General features: G+C 48.4%; 2 protein-coding genes across 2 annotated transcripts; both read left to right on the forward strand.

The window, feature by feature from the left end:
* Positions 1–2,785: 2,785 nt before the first annotated feature.
* LOC309564145 (C3a anaphylatoxin chemotactic receptor-like) lies at positions 2,786–3,811 on the forward strand (the record flags this gene model as incomplete). Its single annotated transcript, XM_082268774.1, has 1 exon — positions 2,786–3,811. Exon 1 carries the CDS (start codon positions 2,852–2,854, stop codon positions 3,809–3,811), a length of 960 nt encoding a protein of 319 aa, XP_082124900.1. The 5' UTR covers positions 2,786–2,851.
* A 15,033-nt stretch (positions 3,812–18,844) lies between these two features.
* On the forward strand, positions 18,845–19,809 carry LOC309563526 (C3a anaphylatoxin chemotactic receptor-like; the record flags this gene model as incomplete). Its single annotated transcript, XM_082267978.1, has 1 exon — positions 18,845–19,809. One exon carries the CDS (start codon positions 18,845–18,847, stop codon positions 19,802–19,804), a length of 960 nt encoding a protein of 319 aa, XP_082124104.1. The 3' UTR covers positions 19,805–19,809.
* Between the last annotated feature and the right edge of the window lie 711 nt (positions 19,810–20,520).

Here is a 20,520-nt window from a genome sequence, read left to right on the forward strand (position 1 = left end):
GCATAGCAGGACCGCATGATCTCTGTTCTTACACAGCGGAGAATGACAGACGGCTTTGTTCACATCAACCGCCTGCCTTTCTCCCTCTGCAGCGGACGATCGCGAGTGGCCGGCGGGGGGGGGTCCGTGAACGAGCGGGGGCGGGATCCCCTAGAGCCTCACAGGCTAGCGACGTATCCCTACGTTGCTTTGCCTGTGAGGGGCTGACTGCTGCAGTAAATATACTGTGGGTGGTCAGCAAGTGGTTAAATTAACATCTACAGTCATTGCTGGTTTGAGGCATAGAGGCCCCAAATGTGTATGTAGAACCTCCAGTTCCCAGAGTCTTTGTATTTTGTGGAGATATGGACTTGAATCCAAACAAGACCACTCCAAGGGTCCCCCAGGCACACACCTCCCAAAGAGTAGTGTTTCCTTAAAAGCCAGGGCCCATAGTGCATAGGCAAAAGGCCACCCAGCAGTCCCCTCCAAAAGCTGAGTCTGTCACACCACTCTACGCCTCTTTCTACTTCTTCTCGTTTCTCTTCACTTCATTTGCTTCCTTCTCATTTACTTTGCTTACGTTTTGCTTTGGAGGATGTAGGCAGGTGCAGTTTACTTTCTCTACTGCAGGTGGTGCTCTTTCACAGCAGCACTGTTGTTGGAGAGGGAGTCAAAAGGAACGAAGTTCCTCTATGGTTTCCTGGATCATTGGGGACCTATTGGATTCTGCTGCCCATGTGACTCAAGCAACCATCTTGGGTAAAGCAAAGCATATTTAAAACACTGGCTCCCATGTTTGGTGCGCATTTTGCAAGTTGATAGAGTAGGGACAGTTACCCCGCCTGTTAAGGACAGTACTAGTGGCAAGATAAAGGTTCCTGATGAGGAGAGAAAGCGTGGGGTCACAAATCCTTGGACACCATGCTGCTTGGGCAGTAGATGGCCAGGCCGCACTTTCTATACAGACGTTCTATACAGACTTTACAGTCAATTCGGCTGAATCCTGCTCTCTTCACATTACTGGAAACTGTGAGTGCACCCGGTTGGGCAACTTTCCCTCTTGGTTTGATGTGAACTGTTGCTGTGCTATTTCAGTAAAGTTTTCCATTGTACCTGACTCTGTGAATTATTGCTGCACCGCACCTACACTCACATGATTATTCTTTTTTCACACTAAGATGAACATCCATCTGAAAACTCGTGGTGCTATCCTAATAATGTCATCTAGACGTGGCATATGATAATTTCACCTGTCGTATCTACATGTCATATTTTCGTGTTACTTCAGGCGACACACTGGTTTTTTCGTTAATGCTGATCTAATTATGTTACTATGTGCAGAGTTTTTTTTCAGTGGGAACGCGGGGGAACGCCGTTTCGGCACCTCTAGCACTGAAGTCTATTGATACTGGCTGCTGGGGGGATCTATTGTCGCTGGTATGGGGTTTTTTTTGTGTCGGGGTCTATTGTTACTAGGTAGCTCTATTGTTGAACACAAAAATCTAGAGATAAAGTAGGGGTTTCAAGGCTAGTTGGGAGAAGGAAGACCAGAAAACCAACACCTTTAAAATTAATTAATTTATTGATATATCTTAAAAGAAGGTTTGTAGTACAATGAGGGATGTACAAAAAACACATAAGACATCCCTCATATATTAACCAACATATTAAAATCAACAGCACAGAAATATATCCCTATAAAGGGAGCAATACGTGCTTCAAGCTGATGTTGATGCAAGAAGTCTTTGATGATTCGGTTTGTGGGTCCCAATGAGCCAACGCGTTTCGCATCAGGCTTCGTCAGGGCCAGAGAGACCGAGCAATACCGATATTTCTTGCCGTATATGGAGGTTTAGATGACAGGTAGGGAGAATCACAGTCTATATGATTAGGTGTACAGATATGGGTATAGAGCTTTGTCTACAGTGCTCTCTCAGATGGATAATATGGAGCCCCCGTCTTGTGGTGACAATCGTTCAAGTCTGCCCCTCTGTAGGGATTTGTCCCCTCTTCCTGGTTCACAAGGCCAGGGGGAACATGATAACCACGCTCTTTATATTAGAGTTTGTTTCGCTGCCTTAGGACGCACTCGTCCAACTCATAAGTGGAGTCCACCTTATTAAGGCATAGAGAGCATATCAAACTGTGCCGGAAATATATGCTCTTCCAAATTGTCCATACAAACATATGGAGGCAGGCTATAGAATGATTTGGGTTACACACCATTCAGAGTCATGATCTCCATTCATGACCCTCTGGGTAGCCTTAGTACCAGTGATTCTCTGTATTTGCCTGCCTGCCCAGCTCTATTGTTGCTGGTGAGGGGGTCAATTATTGTTGGCACGAATCGACTGTTGAGGGAGAGGTCTATTGATGCTGGCTGCTGGGAGATCTGTTGTTGCTGGGGTGTTATTTTGTTGCCGGGGTCCATTGTTGTTGGCAGGAATCTACTGTTGAGGGAGAGGTCTATTGATGCTGGCTGCTGGGAGATCTGTTAATGCTGCTAGGGGTCCATTGTTGCTAAATCTATTTTTGTGTGAGTAATCTATTGCTGCTCGAAGGGGGTCTATTGATGCTGTGGTGGGGTCTATTGTTGCTTACTGTTTTACTGTCTTTCCATACAAATCACTTAGTAGCACAAAACGGTAATGGGAGATGAATAGGGGGTGGAACCAAGGGATGGGGCTCAGAGGTAGGTAGGGGGCAGAGACAAAGGGTGACTCAGAAAGGGGGGAGTTCCTGCACCCGTTCTCTGAGAATAAAAAACCCTGATTATGTGATCTGTTATATTTCTTATGTGTAAAACAACAGAAATACGATAATGATCAGACACACCCACTAACTGTCAATTTCTTTACAGAGACGCAAAATGTCAAATTTCAGCGATGCAACAGAACCAAACATCTTTTACAGCCATGAGCAAGTCTGCACCATCCTGGTTTTATCTCTCACTACCCTCGTGGGTGTCCCCGGCAATGCTCTGGTGCTTTGGGTTACTGGAGTGAAGATGAAGCGGACTGTGACCACCATTTTGTTTGGGAACCTTGCTCTGGCCGATATCATGTGCTGCTTGTGTCTTCCATTCAGTGTAGTGCAGTTCTTCTACCCAGAATGGCTGTACGGTCCTGCCCTCTGCAAGATTTTACCCTTCATCATTATCCTTAACATGTTTGCCAGCGTCTTCACCCTGGTGGCTATCAGCGTTGACCGATGGATTCTGGTTGTCCAACCGTTGTGGGCCCAAAATCATCGAAGAGTACGCACGGCGTGGATGATATGCTTGGCTATTTGGATGATGTCTTCCGCGATGAGTCTGCCTGCCGCCATCTACCGTAAAACTGACACTTTCAATAACAAGACCTATTGCTTTTCGGGAGATCACAACACATTTGCCGTCACTTTTTATCGTCTAACTTTTGGGTTTTTGATTCCTCTTATAACCATTTCTGCCTGTTACATCTCTCTGGCTATTAAAGCATACAACATCAGATCTTTAAATGTAGGCAGGAAAAGCACCAAGGTGGCGTTAGGAATTGTAGTTGCATTTTTCATCACCTGGGCCCCCTACCACATCATGGGGGTGGTCTTGCTATACATTGTCAATGGCCTAGTTTTAACCTTGGACCTTCTCTCTCAGTCTCTGGCCATGTTCAATAGCTGTATCAATCCGATTCTCTACGTCTTCATTGGGAAAGATATGAAGAAAAGGGTGAGACAGTCTGTCCGTGAGCTCATGGAGAATGTATTTCATGAAGACTTGTCAACCTTGAGGAGCTCGTATCGCAGCAAAAGCCAGAGTGGAGAGGGCACACCTCTAGAGGAGCTGTAAGAGTGAAGAGCCGGGGTGAGACGCCAACCTATGGCAGTAAACAGGGGTTTGACAAATTATTGGAAACAGCAGGTAAAATAAAGAAATCGTTACCTATTATGGTGTTGGACCAACTTTGGCATCCAAGACGGTCTGAATTTTCCTGGGAATTGACAAATATAACTCTTGGATGGTGAATAATGGAAGCTGATACCACTCTTCATGCAAAATTGGTCTGGTTTTCGCAGAGATGCCGGAGGCGGTAAACGAGCCCGAATCTTGTTCTTCAAAATGTACCTGTAGTGGCTCTATGATATTGAGGTCCGGCGATTGCAGCACCCAGGGAAGGTGCGAGACTTGGCCTGCATGCTCATCATTACCAGTTGTATGAATCAGAGCATTAATGTCTTGTCAAATCCTGTAGTGTTTCCATATTTTTGTCCAACCCCTGCAGGTCATTGAAAGAGGCTTCAAATTTGTTAAAATGTATTAAATTAATGTGTAGCCTAGCTTTTATTTTTTATATTTTTTCCTATAAGTCAATTTGTAAAGAATTGTATCAATATGAGTTGTGTTTTAAAACTTTTTTTTATGTGTACATCCACATGATATAATATACTTTGCCTTGCGAAAGTATTCGGCCCCCTTGAACTTTGCGACCTTTTGCCACATTTCAGGCTTCAAACATAAAGATATAAAACTGTAATTTTTTTTTTAAGAATCAACAACAAGTGGGACACAATCATGAAGTGGAACGAAATTTATTGGATATTTCAAACTTTGTTAACAAATAAAAAACTGAAAAATCGGTCGTGCAAAATTATTCAGCCCCTTTACTTTCAGTGCAGCAAACTCTCTCCAGAAGTTCAGTGAGGATCTCTGAATGATCCAATGTTGACCTAAATGACTAATGATGATAAATATAATCCACCTGTGTGTAATCAAGTCTCCGTATAAATGCACCTGCACTGTGATAGTCTCAGAGATCCGTTTAAAGCGCAGAGAGCATCATGAAGAACAAGGAACACACCAGGCAGGTCAGAGATACTGTTGTGGAGAAGTTTAAAGCTGGATTTGGATACAAAAAGATTTCTCAAGCTTTAAACATCCCAAGGAGCACTGTGCAAGCGATAATATTGAAATGGAAGGAGTATCAGACCACTGCAAATCTAAGAAGACCTGGCCGTCCCTCTAAACTTTCAGCTCATACAAGGAGAAGACTGATCAGAGATGCAGCCAAGAGGCCCATGATCACTCTGGATGAACTGCAGAGATCTACAGCTGAGGTGGGAGACTCTGTCCATAGGACAACAATCAGTCGTATACTGCACAAATCTGCCCTTTATGGAAGAGTGGCAAGAAGAAAGCCATTTCTTAAAGATATCCATAAAAAGTGTCGTTTAACGTTTGCCACAAGCCACCTGGGAGAAACCAAACATGTGGAAGAAGGTGCTCTGGTCGGATGAAACCAAAATCAAACTTTTTGGCAACAATGCAAAACGTTATTTTTGGCGTAAAAGCAACACAGCTCATCACCCTGAACACACCATCCTCACTGTCAAACATGGTGGTGGCAGCATCATGGTTTGGGCCAGCTTTTCTTCAGCAGGGACAGGGAAGATGGTTAAAATTGATGGGAAGATGGATGGAGCCAAATACAGGACCATTCTGGAAGAAAACCTGATGGAGTCTGCAAAAGACCTGAGACTAGGATGGAGATTTGTCTTCCAACAAGACAAGGATCCAAAACATAAAGCAAAATCTACAATGGAATGGTTCACAAATAAACATATCCAGGTGTTAGAATGGCCAAGTCAAAGTCCAGACCTGAATCCAATCGAGAATCTGTGGAAAGAACTGAAAACTGCTGTTCACAAACGCTCTCCATCCAACCTCACTGAGCTCGAGCTGTTTTGCAAGGAAGAATGGGCAAAAATTTCAGTCTCTCGATGTGCAAAACCGATAGAGACATACCCCAAGCGACTTACAGCTGTAATCGCAGCAAAAGGTGGCGCTACAAAGTATTGACTTAAGGGGGCTGAATAATTTTGCACGCCCAATTTTTCAGTTTTTTATTTGTTAAAAAGTTTGAAATATCCAATAAATTTCGTTCCACTTCATGATTGTGTCCCACTTGTTGTTGATTCTTTACAAAAAATTACAGTTTTATATCTTTATGTTTGAAGCCTGAAATGTGGAAAAGGTCGCAAAGTTCAAGGGGGCTGAATACTTTCGCAAGGCACTGTATGTACATGGGGCAGTCATAGTTGCTGTGTTGCCTCCTTAACCACTTGATGACCGCCCACATTACATTAACTACGAGCAGGCATGCTGGATCACATACATGCCGTGATCCAGTCTGTTCCGGGTTAGGAGCACGCAGCGGACACAGCACATTTCGGATGCCAGTACCCATGGCCCAGGATTGTTACCGCTATACGATCACATGATCACAATGTCAACAAATCTGTTATGAATAAATTCATTCACTTCAGCTGTTTCCTATGCTGTGATTGGCCCACAGCTATCACATGGTGCTTGGGCCAGTCACAGCACCCTGTACCATGTGATAAGCTGTAGCCAATCACAGATCACTAGTCATCACAGCTGTTATGAACGTAACCCATTCATGACAGTACAAAACATTGATCATCATTGTAGCAGCAATCAAAGTGTAACAAAAAAAAAGAGAGGTACTACCCCATAGGGGGCAATAAAATATGGGCTTTTAAATAGTGACTCCCAAATAATCACACATTAATACAAATATAAAAAAAGAAATAAATCTAAAAAAATAAAATATTGATATGACTTTTTTTATATATGTATTAATGTGTGATTATTTGGGAGTCACCATTTAAAAGCCCATATTTTATTGCACCCTATCGGGTAAAACCTCTCTTTTTTCTATTTCACATAGGGCAGGTTTCTCCCAAAAACCTTTTTGGCTCCTTAAAAACTTTTCTATGTACCTCTGTAAAAAAAAAAAACAAATTCCTGATCATACCCCCAGAGTAGTACAGTGTTTCTATGGTGACACTGGACTACTCTGAAAACAATATGTACAAAAAATTGTAAAAAATGAAATAATAAAAAAAAAAAAAAAATACCGTGGTTAGAGGCAAGTGGGAACTCGCATATAGGTTAGGTGAGGGAAACCCTCATGACAAAATGGACCCATTGGTACAATCCATCCCACCGGAAGCGATATATACCTTGTCAAAGGGAACAAAGCAAAAGGACTTCCATCGTGCAGTAGTTTGTATTTATTTAAAAGCGCAAAGATTAAAATACACTTACATTGTTTCAAATGTATAAAGCTTCGTTCACAAAGCAGGGACCCCGATTGCATTCCACCTGCGCTCCAAATGGCGGAATGTCGCATTACCCCATAAACCTACGCGTTTCGTCAGAAGCGTCTGACGTCATCAGAGGGTCACATCACCAGACACATCACTTCCTACTTTTTATACAGACTGCCATAGAAGGATAGGTTAGGTAAGATATTATTCCCCACCACTAGATGGGGTTGGATAAAATGACTAGGTGTGAACCTGTCCCCCTGAACACCTGTCACAACTAGAGGGAGTTTCCATTTCCCAATTAAGATACCTTTTAGTACCATTAGAGGGAGTATATCTCTGTTTAAATCTATTTGAGAAATTATTTTTATTTCTTAATTAAATTATTTTTAATCAATAAGGGCATTAATATAGACCTCCATTATATGGGTTTGTTGTGAAAGAGGTCGGAACTCGTTTGGAGGTTTGTCCTGTAAGGATTAATGCGGATTGGATATCCTTCTCTGGCGGTCTGTATAAATAGGAGGAAGTGATGTGTCTGGTCATGTGACTCCTGATGACGTCAGATGCCCCTTTCAGACAGAGCAGATTTCATCCTGTGGATCTGCCTGCTCTGTGAGGAAGCTGAGCAGGTGGATGACAGGTCTGTGTCCTCTCCGCTATGCAGAGCAGACACGGACACAGCCCGCTGTTCTCTACCGGGTGTTCAGATGGAAACAGACTGTATTTTTATTGTGTGTACCCAGCGATGTCTTATCATTAAGTGCTTATTATGTATCTCTATTCATTATTTGTGCAAAACCATAATATTTAAATCACAATGCTTATAAAAAAATCAATAAAGTGCAATCGGTTCAAAAAATTTCCATGAACAATAAGTCCTTTAAAGTGCTGGTTATCTTATTCTTCCAGTGCCAGTATGTTCCAACAAGTGCTGTTGTGCTCCCCTCCTTATGTGCTCTCACTCACCGACTAGTGTCCTCCAGTGGTGAAGAATGATAATGTCCTATTGGACGAAACGTGTTGGGGAGGAGACACTAGTGCTGACGTCAAGCCCCTGTCTGGGTCGGTAGTAGCACCCATTGTCATATGGTTTTATGATTCATTTTATTTTGGCTTTTAACATACAAATCCAATAAATAGTACACTATGGAGACTTCATCTGACTCCCGGTGAGCTTTATTTACCACAGCTACATCTGGATGGTGCGAGTTGCTGAACAGCCTTCCCCAAAACAGATGGCGGATCTACACCGAGTGCGTGTTTGCTGCTGTAACGGCAGCCAGCTTTTCTGGTGAGTGTCCATTTCACAGGGGTGCGGTGGATGATTCTGGAGCCCTGTACTGGATCACTTCTTCACTTTTCAAGTCGCCACCAATCTTTTTGTGCACATCTGTGCACTGAACTTTGTGCTTTCACCAATAAATATTGCTGATCCTATCATAGGACTGCATTTAAATCTATATTTTTCACTATATTGGTTTTTTATTGTTAATTTTCATTCAAGATTGGACTTTTATACATACATTTTTTTTCACTTTAGCACTTTTTTGGACTTTATTTTAATGTGTTTTCCGTTTATAACACAGCATTCACATTTCATTGTTGTTCATTTACTTTTAGCGCTACACACTTTTTCTTAAAATACAGATTCACTGCTTTTTTACGCTGACCTTGACCCCGACAATGATATTGGCCAAGCCCTGATCAAACTATTTTATCTTTATTATCTTTTTTTTTTTTTTCATCAAAAGTTTATTTATTTTGAAAAATAGGAAAGGTTACATAAGTTGGATAAAACATAGAAAGAAATAAAGACAGACCCCCTGGGCAGATACTTGTTGGTGAAGGTAAGTGTGGGACGTGTTACGATTACTCTGCTCAATGTTTATTTGCCTATATCAGATCACTTATCTTTTCTGCAGCAATTGACACCAGTTGTGCTGGGCTTTCGGGAAGGACACCTCATGATGGGCGGAGATTTCAATTACACCTCTGAACCTCTCCTTGACACGTCCAAGGTGACCTCCCACATCTCCTATGCACGGCTGCGTCAACTGAAGAGGGAGCTCTGCCTCCTCGACCTGACCGATCCTTGGCAACTTATGCATGCAGGTAAGCGTGACTTCACTCATTTATCTGCAGTGCATGGCACCTACTCTAGGATAGACCGCATCCTGATCCCTCAGAACGACCTCCACCTGGTCACCTCCTCCCGCATTGACACCTTCTCCCTGTCGGACCACGTGCCTGTCCACATCACAATCGATTGGGAATGCGGACCTCCTAGGCCCCCAACCTGGTGTCTCAATGAGTCGCTTCTTCAGGTCCCGGAACTACGGGTGGAAATTGACCGGGCGTTCTCTGACTACTTTACTCATAATTCCAGCTCCTCTCTTTCGCCCTTGGTGGTTTGGGAGGCCCACAAGTGTGTTGTCCAGGGGGCATTCATTCACATTGGCGCTAGATGTAAGCGGGAGCAGGAGGGGCAGTTGCGGCCCTTTTGGCGTGGGTCGAGGCCCTTAGTGAACTTCATAAGCGCTCCCTGGCGGTGGAGCATCTGCTCCCCCTCATCAGAGCGAGGGAAGAATTGAACAACTTGATGTTCCAGAAGACGGTGTGGGGCATGACGTGGGCTCGGAGGCACTTTTACAAATTCTCTAACAAACCTGGGGCAATGCGGGTGCTGCGGGGACCATGGAAGCGGACCCATATCTCTCAGGTACAGACGGCTAGCGGCCGCGCGGACCATACCTCGACGGCCCTTGCGGATGAGTTTCGTTCCTTTTTCCACTCCCTGTAAAACCTTGCTCCTCCCGGCCGATCCCCGTCTTCTTCCCAGGGGCAGGATGCGGCCAAGGCCTATATCTGAGAGTCGGGCATGCCCTCTCTCTCAGCGGAGGGCGAGATCCCGGAGGATGAGCTGTCCCTCGCTCTCGCTCATTCCAAACCCCGAAATGCACCAGGCCCAGATGGCTTTACGTTACTCTATTACCAATCGTTTCTTAACCGCCTTGGCCAACCCCTTCTCTCGCATCTCAACACAGTTCGGGAGGGGGGCCTGCTGCCAGCCAATGCCCTACGGGCCTACATCACTCTTATCCATGAAGAGGAGAAGGATCCCTTGTTGTGCGGCAGCTATCGCCCCATCTCCCTTCTCAATGCAGACCTTAAGCTGTTTGCCAAAATCTTGGCGAACCAGCTCCTGCCCCAAATACCACACCTTGTGCATTTCGACCAGGTTGGTTTTGTTCCAGCCCGCGAGGCCAGGGACAACACAACCCGGGTCATAAATCTTATCCACTCTGCACGTAGCTCTCGCTTCTTGCCGCTGATGCAGAGAAGGCCTTTGACAGTGTGGCCTGGAGTTTTATCCGGGCCACCCTGTCACATATTGGCCTGGGACCGCGGATGCTGCAATGCATTCTGGCCCTCTACTCATCTCCGACTTCTGCTATCCGAGTCAATGCCTGGCGTTCGGATTTTTTTCCGATATATAATGGCACCCGTCAGGGGTGCCCGCTGTCATCCCTGATTTTTATATTGAAGCTGGAACCTCTCCTTTGCACGCTCCGCGGGTCCCCTGACATCACAGGTGTCCAGGTGGCTGCCTACGTGGACGACCTGATCTTTTTTGTTACTAACCCGATTGTGTCATTCCCGAACATCCTCCGCGCTCTACATACCTACGGCGCTCTCTCCAATTACAAGATAAACTTGTCTAAATCAACGGCACTTAACATTTCCTCCCCGGCCCAGGTCCAAAGCTCCCTGAGGGCCTCATTCCCATTCCACTGGTCCGAGGGGTCGTTAACCTACCTGGGAGCCCGTATCACAGCTGACCCACTTGACCTTTACTGCGTGAACTTTCTACCCCTACTGGAGACTATCAAATCTGATCTCCGCCTGTGGCAATCGTTAACGCTGACCCGGTTCGGGCGCTGCAGTGCACTGAAAATGAATGTTTTACCCAGGCTTCTTTACGTCCTGCAGGCCCTACCGATAGCCACCCCCCTTTCCTTCTTCCACCAGACCCGGCGCTGTTTAGATCGTTCGTCTGGGCCTCTAAATCGCCCAGGATCAGGTTACAGACCTTGTCCCTTCCTAAAATAAAGGGGGGAGTGGGACTCCCGGACCTTCTCCGGTATTACAGAGCCTCGCATCTCGTGCGCATCCTAGACTTACACTGCAATGCAGAATTCAAACGTTGGGTTAGTCTGGAAGTGAGTGTGGCAGGACAGCTGACGCCCCCGGCTCCCTGGTCCTCCTTCCAACCCTCGGACCCCATTCTCTCGCATCCTACGATCGGGGCCACTCTACGCGAATCCCCGGCACATCCAGAATCACCCGATGGTCGCGCCCACGCCATCCCAACTCACACCCGTACTGGGCAACCCGGACTTTCCGCCGGGCTGCACGAATGCTAAGGTGCGCAGCCTGGCACAGGTGGGCAGGACCCGCCTCCTTGACTTCTGGTGGCAGGGTGATGTGCTCACCGCTTCGGAGATCGCGACTTGGCCCAGGACCTCCCTCGACCCCCTCAACATTTACCAACTGCGCCATTTCCTCCTTTCCATCCGGAGAAGGGGTTACGCTCCGCGCTCCCTGACCCCGCTTGAAGCCATATGTAAAGACGGGTACCCCCCCAGAAATGCCCTTTCACTGTTTTACTCACTCCTCTCCGACGCACCTGGGGAGCAATGATTATCCTTCCTGCAACGCTGGGAACGGGACCTTGACATCTCACTGACACCAGTACAAATTGACAAAATTCTGACGCTGGCCCATAAGTCCTCTATGGTCTGTAAATACCAGGAGGTCAGGTACAAAATCTTAACTTTCGTGGTACAGTGTTCCCACAGTGCTACATAAAATGGATGCCGGCTGTCCTGATAGGTGTTGGCGGTGTGGTTCAGAGGGGGGGGACAATGCTTCATATTTTCTGGGCTTGTCCCTCACTGCGAAATTTCTGGACAGAGGTCGCCTCGGTCATTAAACAACTCACAGAGGTCATGGTGGGGTACGACCCTGCGCTGTGCCCAGTGCTGTATCTTGGCCTAGGCCAACAAGGCCCAGGCCTAGGGTGGCACTTTGCAGGGGGGCAGCAAAAAAGCTGCACCCTACACGAAAAAAAAACAGCCTCCTCCCGAGTCCCGCATGAAAAGCATCCACGCCGGCTTGGGCTACACTTTTAGTATAGTGCGAATCTTATGGGGTGAATTGGGCCAGAGGGCAGAGTCCAGGAGGCAAATCAGTCTGGCACCCCCATAAAGAGGTCAGTGATGAGGCTGCACCGATAAGGCTACACTGATGGGCACTGATAGACTTGTGGTCTGTGGTTCACAGATGACAGGGCGGGTCATAAACAGTAAGGGGTGTGGCCTTTACAGGTAGGGGTGGGTCATATGTAAATTAGGGGGTGCACAAGTTTAGTCAGGCCTAGGGCAGCACAAAACCTAAATACACCACTGGCTGTGCCTTCTCCACCTCACGAGGAGCCCAATTCGTAGGTACAAGCGGTCCCTGACAATCCGGCTTCTCAATGCTGCAAAGGCCTGTATACCGGCTATGAGGAGACAGTCCCAACCGCCTACACGTGAACTATCCAAAGTCAATGAGATCCATCGTATGGAGGAGTTGACGGCCACCCTTAGAAATAAGTAAGAGCAGACATGGAACCGCTTTGGTTGTTCTTCACTGGCACCAATGCTTACCTGATTTATGCTGCCACGGCGTGCCAACCCTGCCCATGCGGCGGCCTGCAGGGGGTCCCCTGCCATAATGTGTTTATTGTAAGTACCGTATATTCTCAAATGTAAGCCGACTTTTTCAGCACATTTTTTATGCTGAAAAAACCCCCTCGGCTTATACTCGAGTCACTTACCTGTTCTCCCTGGGGCTGACCGAACGGCAGCGGCGGCCGGCCCGACATGTACACTGCGCATGCGCCACCACCGCTCGGGAAAGCCCATACGCACTCGGCCATTCTCGGACAGATGGCGCATGTGCAATGACGTGTGACGCCGGATGGTGCAATTTTTAAATGTAAGGCACCTCGGGGATGGGTAAGTAAGACCCCTGCGCAGCCTCTGCATATCCAGCACTATACCCTCAGCCCTTCTTCATGCCCTCAGCCCTGCATCTCCTGCACCATGCACACAGCCCTGCATCTCCTGCACCATGCCTGCAGCCCTGCATCTCCTGCACCATGCCCGCAGCCCTGCATCTCCTGCACCATGCCTTCAGCCCTGCATATTCTGCACCATGCCCTCAGCCCTGCATCTCCTACTCCATGCTATCAGCCCTGCATCTTCTGCACCATGTCCTTAGCCCTGTATCTCCTGCACCATGCCCTCAGCCCTGCATATCATGCACCATGCCTGCAGCCCTGCATAATGTTTACTGCCCTGCATCTCCTGCACCACGCCTGCAGCCCTGCATCTCCTGCATCATGCCCACTGCCCTGCATCTCCTGCACCATGCCCACAGCCCTGCATCTCCTGCACCATGCCCTCAGCCCCTGCATCTTCTGCAGCATGCCCTCAGCCTTGCATCCCCTGCTCCTTGCCCTCAGTCTTGCATCTCCTGCACCATGCCCGCAGCCCTGCATCATGCCCACTTCCCTGCATCTCCTGCACCATGCCCTCAGCCCTGCATCTTCTGCTCCATGTCCTCAGCTCTGAATCTCCTGCACTATGCCCTCAGCCCTGCCTCTCCTGCTCCATGCCCTCAGCCCTGCATCTCCTGCGCCATGCCCCCAGCCCTGCATCTCCTGCACCATGCCCTCAGCCCTGTAACTCCTGCACCATGCCCTCAGCCCCTGCATCTCCTGTACCATGCCCTGAACCCTGCATCTCCTGCACCATTCCCATAACCCTGCATCATGCCCACTGCCCTGCATCTCCTGCACCATGCCCTCAGCTCTGAATCTCCTGCACTATGCCCTCAGCCCTGCATCTCCTGCATCATGCCCACTGCCCTGCATCTCCTGCACCATGCCCGCAGCCCTGCATCTCCTGCACCATGCCCACAGCCCTGCATCTCCTGCACCATGCCCTCAGCCCCTGCATCTTCTGCACCATGCCCTCAGCCTTGCATCCCCTGCTCCATGCCCTCAGCTCTGAATCTCCTGCACTATGCCCTCAGCCCTGCATCTCCTGCATCATGCCCACTGCCCTGCATCTCCTGCACCATGCCCACAGCCCTGCATCTCCTGCACCATGCCCTCAGCCCCTGCATCTTCTGCACCATGCCCTCAGCCTTGCATTCCCTGCTCCATGCCCTCAGCCCTGCATCTCCTGCACCATGCCCTGAGCCCTGCATCTCCTGCACCATGCCCGCAGCCCTGCATCATGCCCACTGCCCTGCATCTCCTGCACCATGCCCTCAGCCCTGCATCTTCTGCTCCATGCTCTCAGCTCTTAATCTCCTGCACTATGCCCTCAGCCCTGCCTCTCCTGCTCCATGCCCTCAGCCCTGCATCTCCTGCACCATGCCCTCAGCCCTGCATCTCCTGCACCATGTCCTCAGCCCTGAATCTCCTGCACCATGCCCTCAGCCCTGCATCTCCTGGCCCATGCCCGCAGCCTCTGCATCTCCTGCACCATGCCCGCAGTCCCTGCATCTCCTGCACCATGCCCTCAGCCCTGCATCTTCTGCACCATGCCCGCAGCCCTGCATCTTCTGCACCATGCCCTCAGCCCTGCATCCCCTGCTCCATGCCCTCAGCCCTGCATCTCCTGCACCATGCCCTCAGACCTGCCTCTCCTGCTCCATGCCCTCAGCCCTGCATCTTCTGCACCATGCCCGCAGCCTTGCATCATGCCCACTGCCCTCAGCCCTGCATCTCCTGCACTATGCCCTCAGCCCTGCATCTCCTGGCCCATGCCCGCAGCCTCTGCATCTCCTGCACCATGCCCGCAGTCCCTGCGTCTCCTGCACCATGCCTTCAGCCCTGCATCTTCTGCACCATGCCCTCAGCCCTGCATCTCCGGCATCATGCCAGCAGCCCTGCATCATGCCCACTGCCCTGCATCATGCCTGTAGCCCTGCATCTTCTGCACCATGCCCTCAGCCCTGCATCTTCTGCACCATGCCCTCAGCCCTGCATCTCCTGCTCCATGCCCTCAGCCCTGCATCTTCTGCTCCATGCCCTCAGCTCTGAATCTCCTGCACTATGCCCTCAGCCCTGCATCTCCTGCATCATGCCCTCAGCCCTGCCTCTCCTGCTCCATGCCCTCAGCCCTGCATCTTCTGCTCAATGCCTTCAGCCCTGCATCTCCTGCACCATGCTCTCAGCCCTGCATCTCCTGGCCCATGCCCACAGCCTCTGCATCTCCTGCACCATGCCTGCAGTCCCTGCATCTCCTGCACCATGCCTTAAGCCCTGCATCTTCTGCACCATGACCTCAGCCCTGCATCCCCTGCTCCATGTCCTCAGCCCTGCATCTTCTGCACCATGCCCTCAGCCCTGCATCGCCAGCATCATGCCCTCAGCCCTGCATCTCCAGTACCATGCCCGCAGCCCTGCATCATGCCCACTGCCCTGCATCTCCTGCACCATGTCTGCAGCCCTGCATCTGCTGCACAATGCCCATAGCCCTGCATCTCCTGCACCATGTCCGCAGCCTCTGGATCTCCTGCACCATGCCCGCAGTCCCTGCATCTCCTGCACCATGCCCGCAGTCCCTGCATCTCCTGCACCATGCCCACAGCCCCTACATCATGCCCACAGCCCCTGCATCTCGTGTACCGTGTCCGCAGCCTCTGCATCTGTTGCACCATGCCTGCAGCTTCTTCCTCTCCTGTACCATGCCTGCAGGCTCTGGTATCTATTTTTATTTTTGAAATTTACCAGTAGCTGCTGCATTTCCCACCCTAGGCTTATGCTCGAGTCAATACGTTTTCCCAGTTTTTGGGGTAAAATTAGGTGCCTCGGCTTATGTTTGGGTCTGTTTATACTCAAGTATATACGGTAGGTCTCCTTCTATAGTCTATTGCCTATTAATTGGAGGAGGGGGGAGATCACTGTTTGTATTGTTAATGGCGCTTATTAACACACCGATTGTCTGCTAGCAAACTATTGTGGGGATGTGTTTATACTTGTAATAATGTATATTATACTTTGTGAGCTCAATGCCAGCAAGTCTGACCTGGAATGAGACCACTGAGTATCCAGGTGGCTAGTTATTTAATTAACTTAATGTTTATAGTGTCAATTGTATTTTTGTATACAGTTGGGTTTGAATATGATAATGTGCTCAGCCTCACCTGGTTGTGTAGTATAAATTTTCTGTGAGTTTTCAAATAAAGAGTTCCAGTTTCATACAAGCTATTTGTCAGCTAGTCTTGTATGGTGCGGCTATAATATCTGATATCTATGTTCAGAATGGAGGAATCAGTATACTGACGGAAGCGCTCAAGTTTAGCGTGGGATGGTTCAGTCACAAAAACCACTTCAGTAATTTCCACAATAAATAGTGATACAAAAGTCCAGTGTAAAGATGGTGAAACACCATAGAAAAAAAGTTCATAGATGAAGAGCCACAGCACTTCATCTACGAACTATCCAGTGATATTCAAAACAATAGTACAGTCAGTTGCTCAATCCAAACAATCCACCAAGGTGAGCGGCCATTGCACACAGTGGTGGATTGCTTGGGTTGAGCACCTGACTGCACTATTGTTTTGAATATCACTGGATAGTTTATAGATGAATTCCTGTGGCTCTTCATCTATGAACTTTTTTTCTATGGTGTTTCACCATCTTGTGGTGACCGGGACTGCAACAAACAGTCACTGGCTGCACTGATGGTTCCCCCTGTCTGTTCACACTCTCGCCCATCTCTTTCCCAAGAGATGAGGTTGAAAATGTTGAGGGCTTTATCTGGCGCCCTGTAATTACCGGTGAGTGGACAGGGAGTGCGGGGCAGCTGGTCGGAACAGCCTCAGTTCCATTTACAACCTCACAAAGATGGAAACTGTTTTTATTTATTTTTTTTAATTATTTTTCCATTAAAATTTATTTTTTATTCTCTCCTTGTCATGCCACATAGCCGAAAGCCCCTTTCACATGGGCTGTCTGATTAGGTCCACCTGTCAGTTTTTCAGGTGGACCTGATCGGACCCTCCAGTCTCCTCTATGGAGCGGCGGATGTCCGCTGACAACCACCACCATCTGATCCTGTCTGCCAAAAACAGATGGATGGTGGTCCTAGTTTCCATCAGTGGCGGCTGGTGCTCCATGGACCGGGGACGCGTCAGACGGACCACACCATACCCCCCCGGTACACACCAGCTCGCACACCATACCACCCCCCGGCTCACTCACCCTGGACTGATGTGGAGGGTAGGCAGCGGCGGCGGCTTCCCCTGCATCTCCTCCCTCCTCGGCCAATGGCATGGCCTCTCCTTTAGGCCAATCGGGAAACGGGTCTCAGGACCCCCTTCCTGATTGGCTGGGAGGAGAATCAGTGTGATAATAGAGGATATTCATTCGCTATTGTCACACAACTGGGTGGGCTCAGGGTGCAGTGCTCTGTGCCCTGAGCCCACCCTTTTTTGAAGCCTATTAGAGCCTCTGGCTGTAATCACGTGCTTAATGTAGATTAGGGGGCCGGATGCATGGATAGGGGGGGGCAGCGCCCCCCAATCGATTGATCGACACTGCTTTCCATCCATCTGACGGATCGAATAAGATGGCATCTAATGGAAATGGACAGGCAGTCCATCTCCATCTGACTGCCCCATAGATGAGAGCGGGACTGTGTCCATGTTTGCCCTGCATAGTGGAGCGGAGAAGACCTGTCATCCGCCTGCTCAGTGGGGATTAGCGGAGAAATCCCCACTGAGCAAGCGGGTTGCACTTAACGGAGCCACCGTGTGAAAGAGGACCAAGGTGGCATGAGTTACTGGATCACTGGGTCTTCTATCCCATCCACCTTCCCTAGTGAGCCACTGCCCATCACACCATCAAGCCAAGTAGACTTGGGCCGAATGCCGGGCAACATCAGTCAGTTCATTGAAAACTGGCCACCATTCCACCCGTGTGTATGGCAGCCAGTCTGACCGAAGCCGGCCATTCGGCATGCGGGAAAAAAAATGGCCTCTAACTTTTTTAGCTGGCTCCGAAATTCCAAGAAAATTTGTCGAGCCCTGGGATACAATATATCTTTTTTTCCATTCAGAAGAGAGTACAGGGGCAGGTTTTACCTAGTGATCACTGTGATAGCCAATTACAGGCTATCACACCTGTCGTGATCAGGAGCCGGTCCTCCCAATTAGAAGATGTTGGTGACAGCTCGGTCTCTATGCTGGAAGGACCCTTTGCAGTGCATTTCCAGCACAAACGCCAGTAAAAATATATGTGGCACCTCAGAAGAAGGCTCATCACTGTGACACCAGCATCAACGGGATAAGCACTGGGTCCACCTCGGGTACTCTTACCTCCCCGTCTCCCATTTTTCCCACTCTACACCTCTTTCTACTTCCTCTCTCCTCACTTTTTTTTGTTCAGTTCTGCAAATATAACCATCCTTTTTCTCACACCAAGCTGAACGTTTATCAGAAAATGTATGGTGCTATCTATATCAAGTCATGCCACATGACATATTTACATTTCAGCCTTTCCTGTTACTTCAAGAAAGACAATCTGTTGATGTGGATCTGTGTGATTATGTGACTTCTTATATATCTGATGCAATAACAGTAGACTGATGATCAGACACATCCAGTAACTGACCAGAGAAGCAAGATGTCAAATTTCAGCGATGCGACAGAACCAGACATCTTTTACAGCCACCAGCATGTTTTCACCATCCTGGTCTTATGTCTCACCACCTTCGTGGGTGTCCCCGGCAATGCTCTGGTGCTTTGGGTTACTGGAGTGAAGATGGATCGGACCGTGACCACCATTTGGTTTGGGAACCTTGCTCTGGCCGATATCATGTGCTGCTTGTGTCTTCCATTCAGTGTAGCGCAGTACTTCTACGGAGAATGGCTGTACGGTCCTTCCCTCTGCAAGATTTTACCCTTCATCGTTATCCTTAACATGTTTGCCAGTGTCTTCACCCTGGTGGCTATCAGTGTTGACCGATGGATTCTGGTTGTCCAACCTGTGTGGGCCCGAAATCACCGAAGAGTCAAAATGGCGTGGATGATATGCTTGGCTATTTGGATGATGTCTCTTGCGATGAGTCTGCCTGCCGCCATCTACCATAGAACTGACACTTTCAATAACATGACCATTTGCTTTTCAGGAGATCACAACATATTTGCCGTCACTTTTACACATCTAACCTTTGGATTTCTTCTTCCTTTTGTAACTATTTTTACCTGTTACATCTCTCTGGCTATTAAAGCAAACAACATCAGATCTTTAAATGTAGGCAGAAAACCCATCAAGGTGGCGTTAGGAATTGTAGTTGCATTTTTCATCACCTGGGCCCCCTACCACATCATGGGGGTAGTCCTGCTATTCATTGACAATGACGTAGTTATAACCCTGGACCTTCTCTCTCAGTCTCTGGCCCAGTTCAATAGCTGTATCAACCCGATACTCTACGTCTTCATTGGCAAAGATATGAAGAAAAGGGTGAGACAGTCTGTCCGTGAGCTCATGGAGAATGTATTTCATGAAGACTTGTCAACCTTGAGTATCTTGTCTTGCGGCAGGAGGCAGATCAACGAGGGCACACCTCTAGAGGAGCTTTAAAAGTGAAGAGCCGGGGTGAGACGCCAACCGATGCCAGGAAGAATACAGGTCATTAAACGAGGCTTCCTCTCAAATGTAATGAATTAATGTGTAGTCTAGCTTTTATTTATTATTCCTATAAGAGCCCATTCACACAGGGGCGACACGACTTGCCGGGGCGACCTGTGAAGACCTCGGCGCGACATGCACGGACTTCATATCATTGAAGTCTATGCAAGTCGCCTCCAGGTCGCCCCAAAGTAGTACAGGACCCTTTTTCTAAGTCGGAGCGACTTGTGACGCTCCTATTAGAACGGGTCCTGTGCTAATCATTGGCAGGCGACCCACCGCGACTTGTCAGGCGACCAAGTCGCCTGACAAGTCACGCTAGTGTGAATGGGGACTAAGTCAATGTGTAAAGATGTTTACCAATATGAGTTATTTTCAAAACTTTTTTATGTACTCATCCACATGATATAACATATACACTATATTATCAAAAGTATTGGGACGCCTGCCTTTACACACACATGAACTTTAATGGCATCCCAGTCTTAGTCCGTAGGGTTCAATATTGAGTCGGCCCCCCCTTTGCAGCTATAACAGCTTCAACTCTTCTGGGAAGGCCGTCCACAAGGTTTAGGAGTGTCTATGGGAATGTTTCACCATTCTTCCAGAAGTGCATTGGTGAGGTTAGGCACTGATGTGGACGAGAAGGCCTGGCTCTCAGTCTGCGC

Source organism: Pelophylax lessonae (genome assembly GCF_965119305.1).
Source record: "Pelophylax lessonae genome assembly, chromosome: 9".
In the NCBI taxonomy this organism is placed as follows: Eukaryota; Metazoa; Chordata; class Amphibia; order Anura; family Ranidae; genus Pelophylax; species Pelophylax lessonae.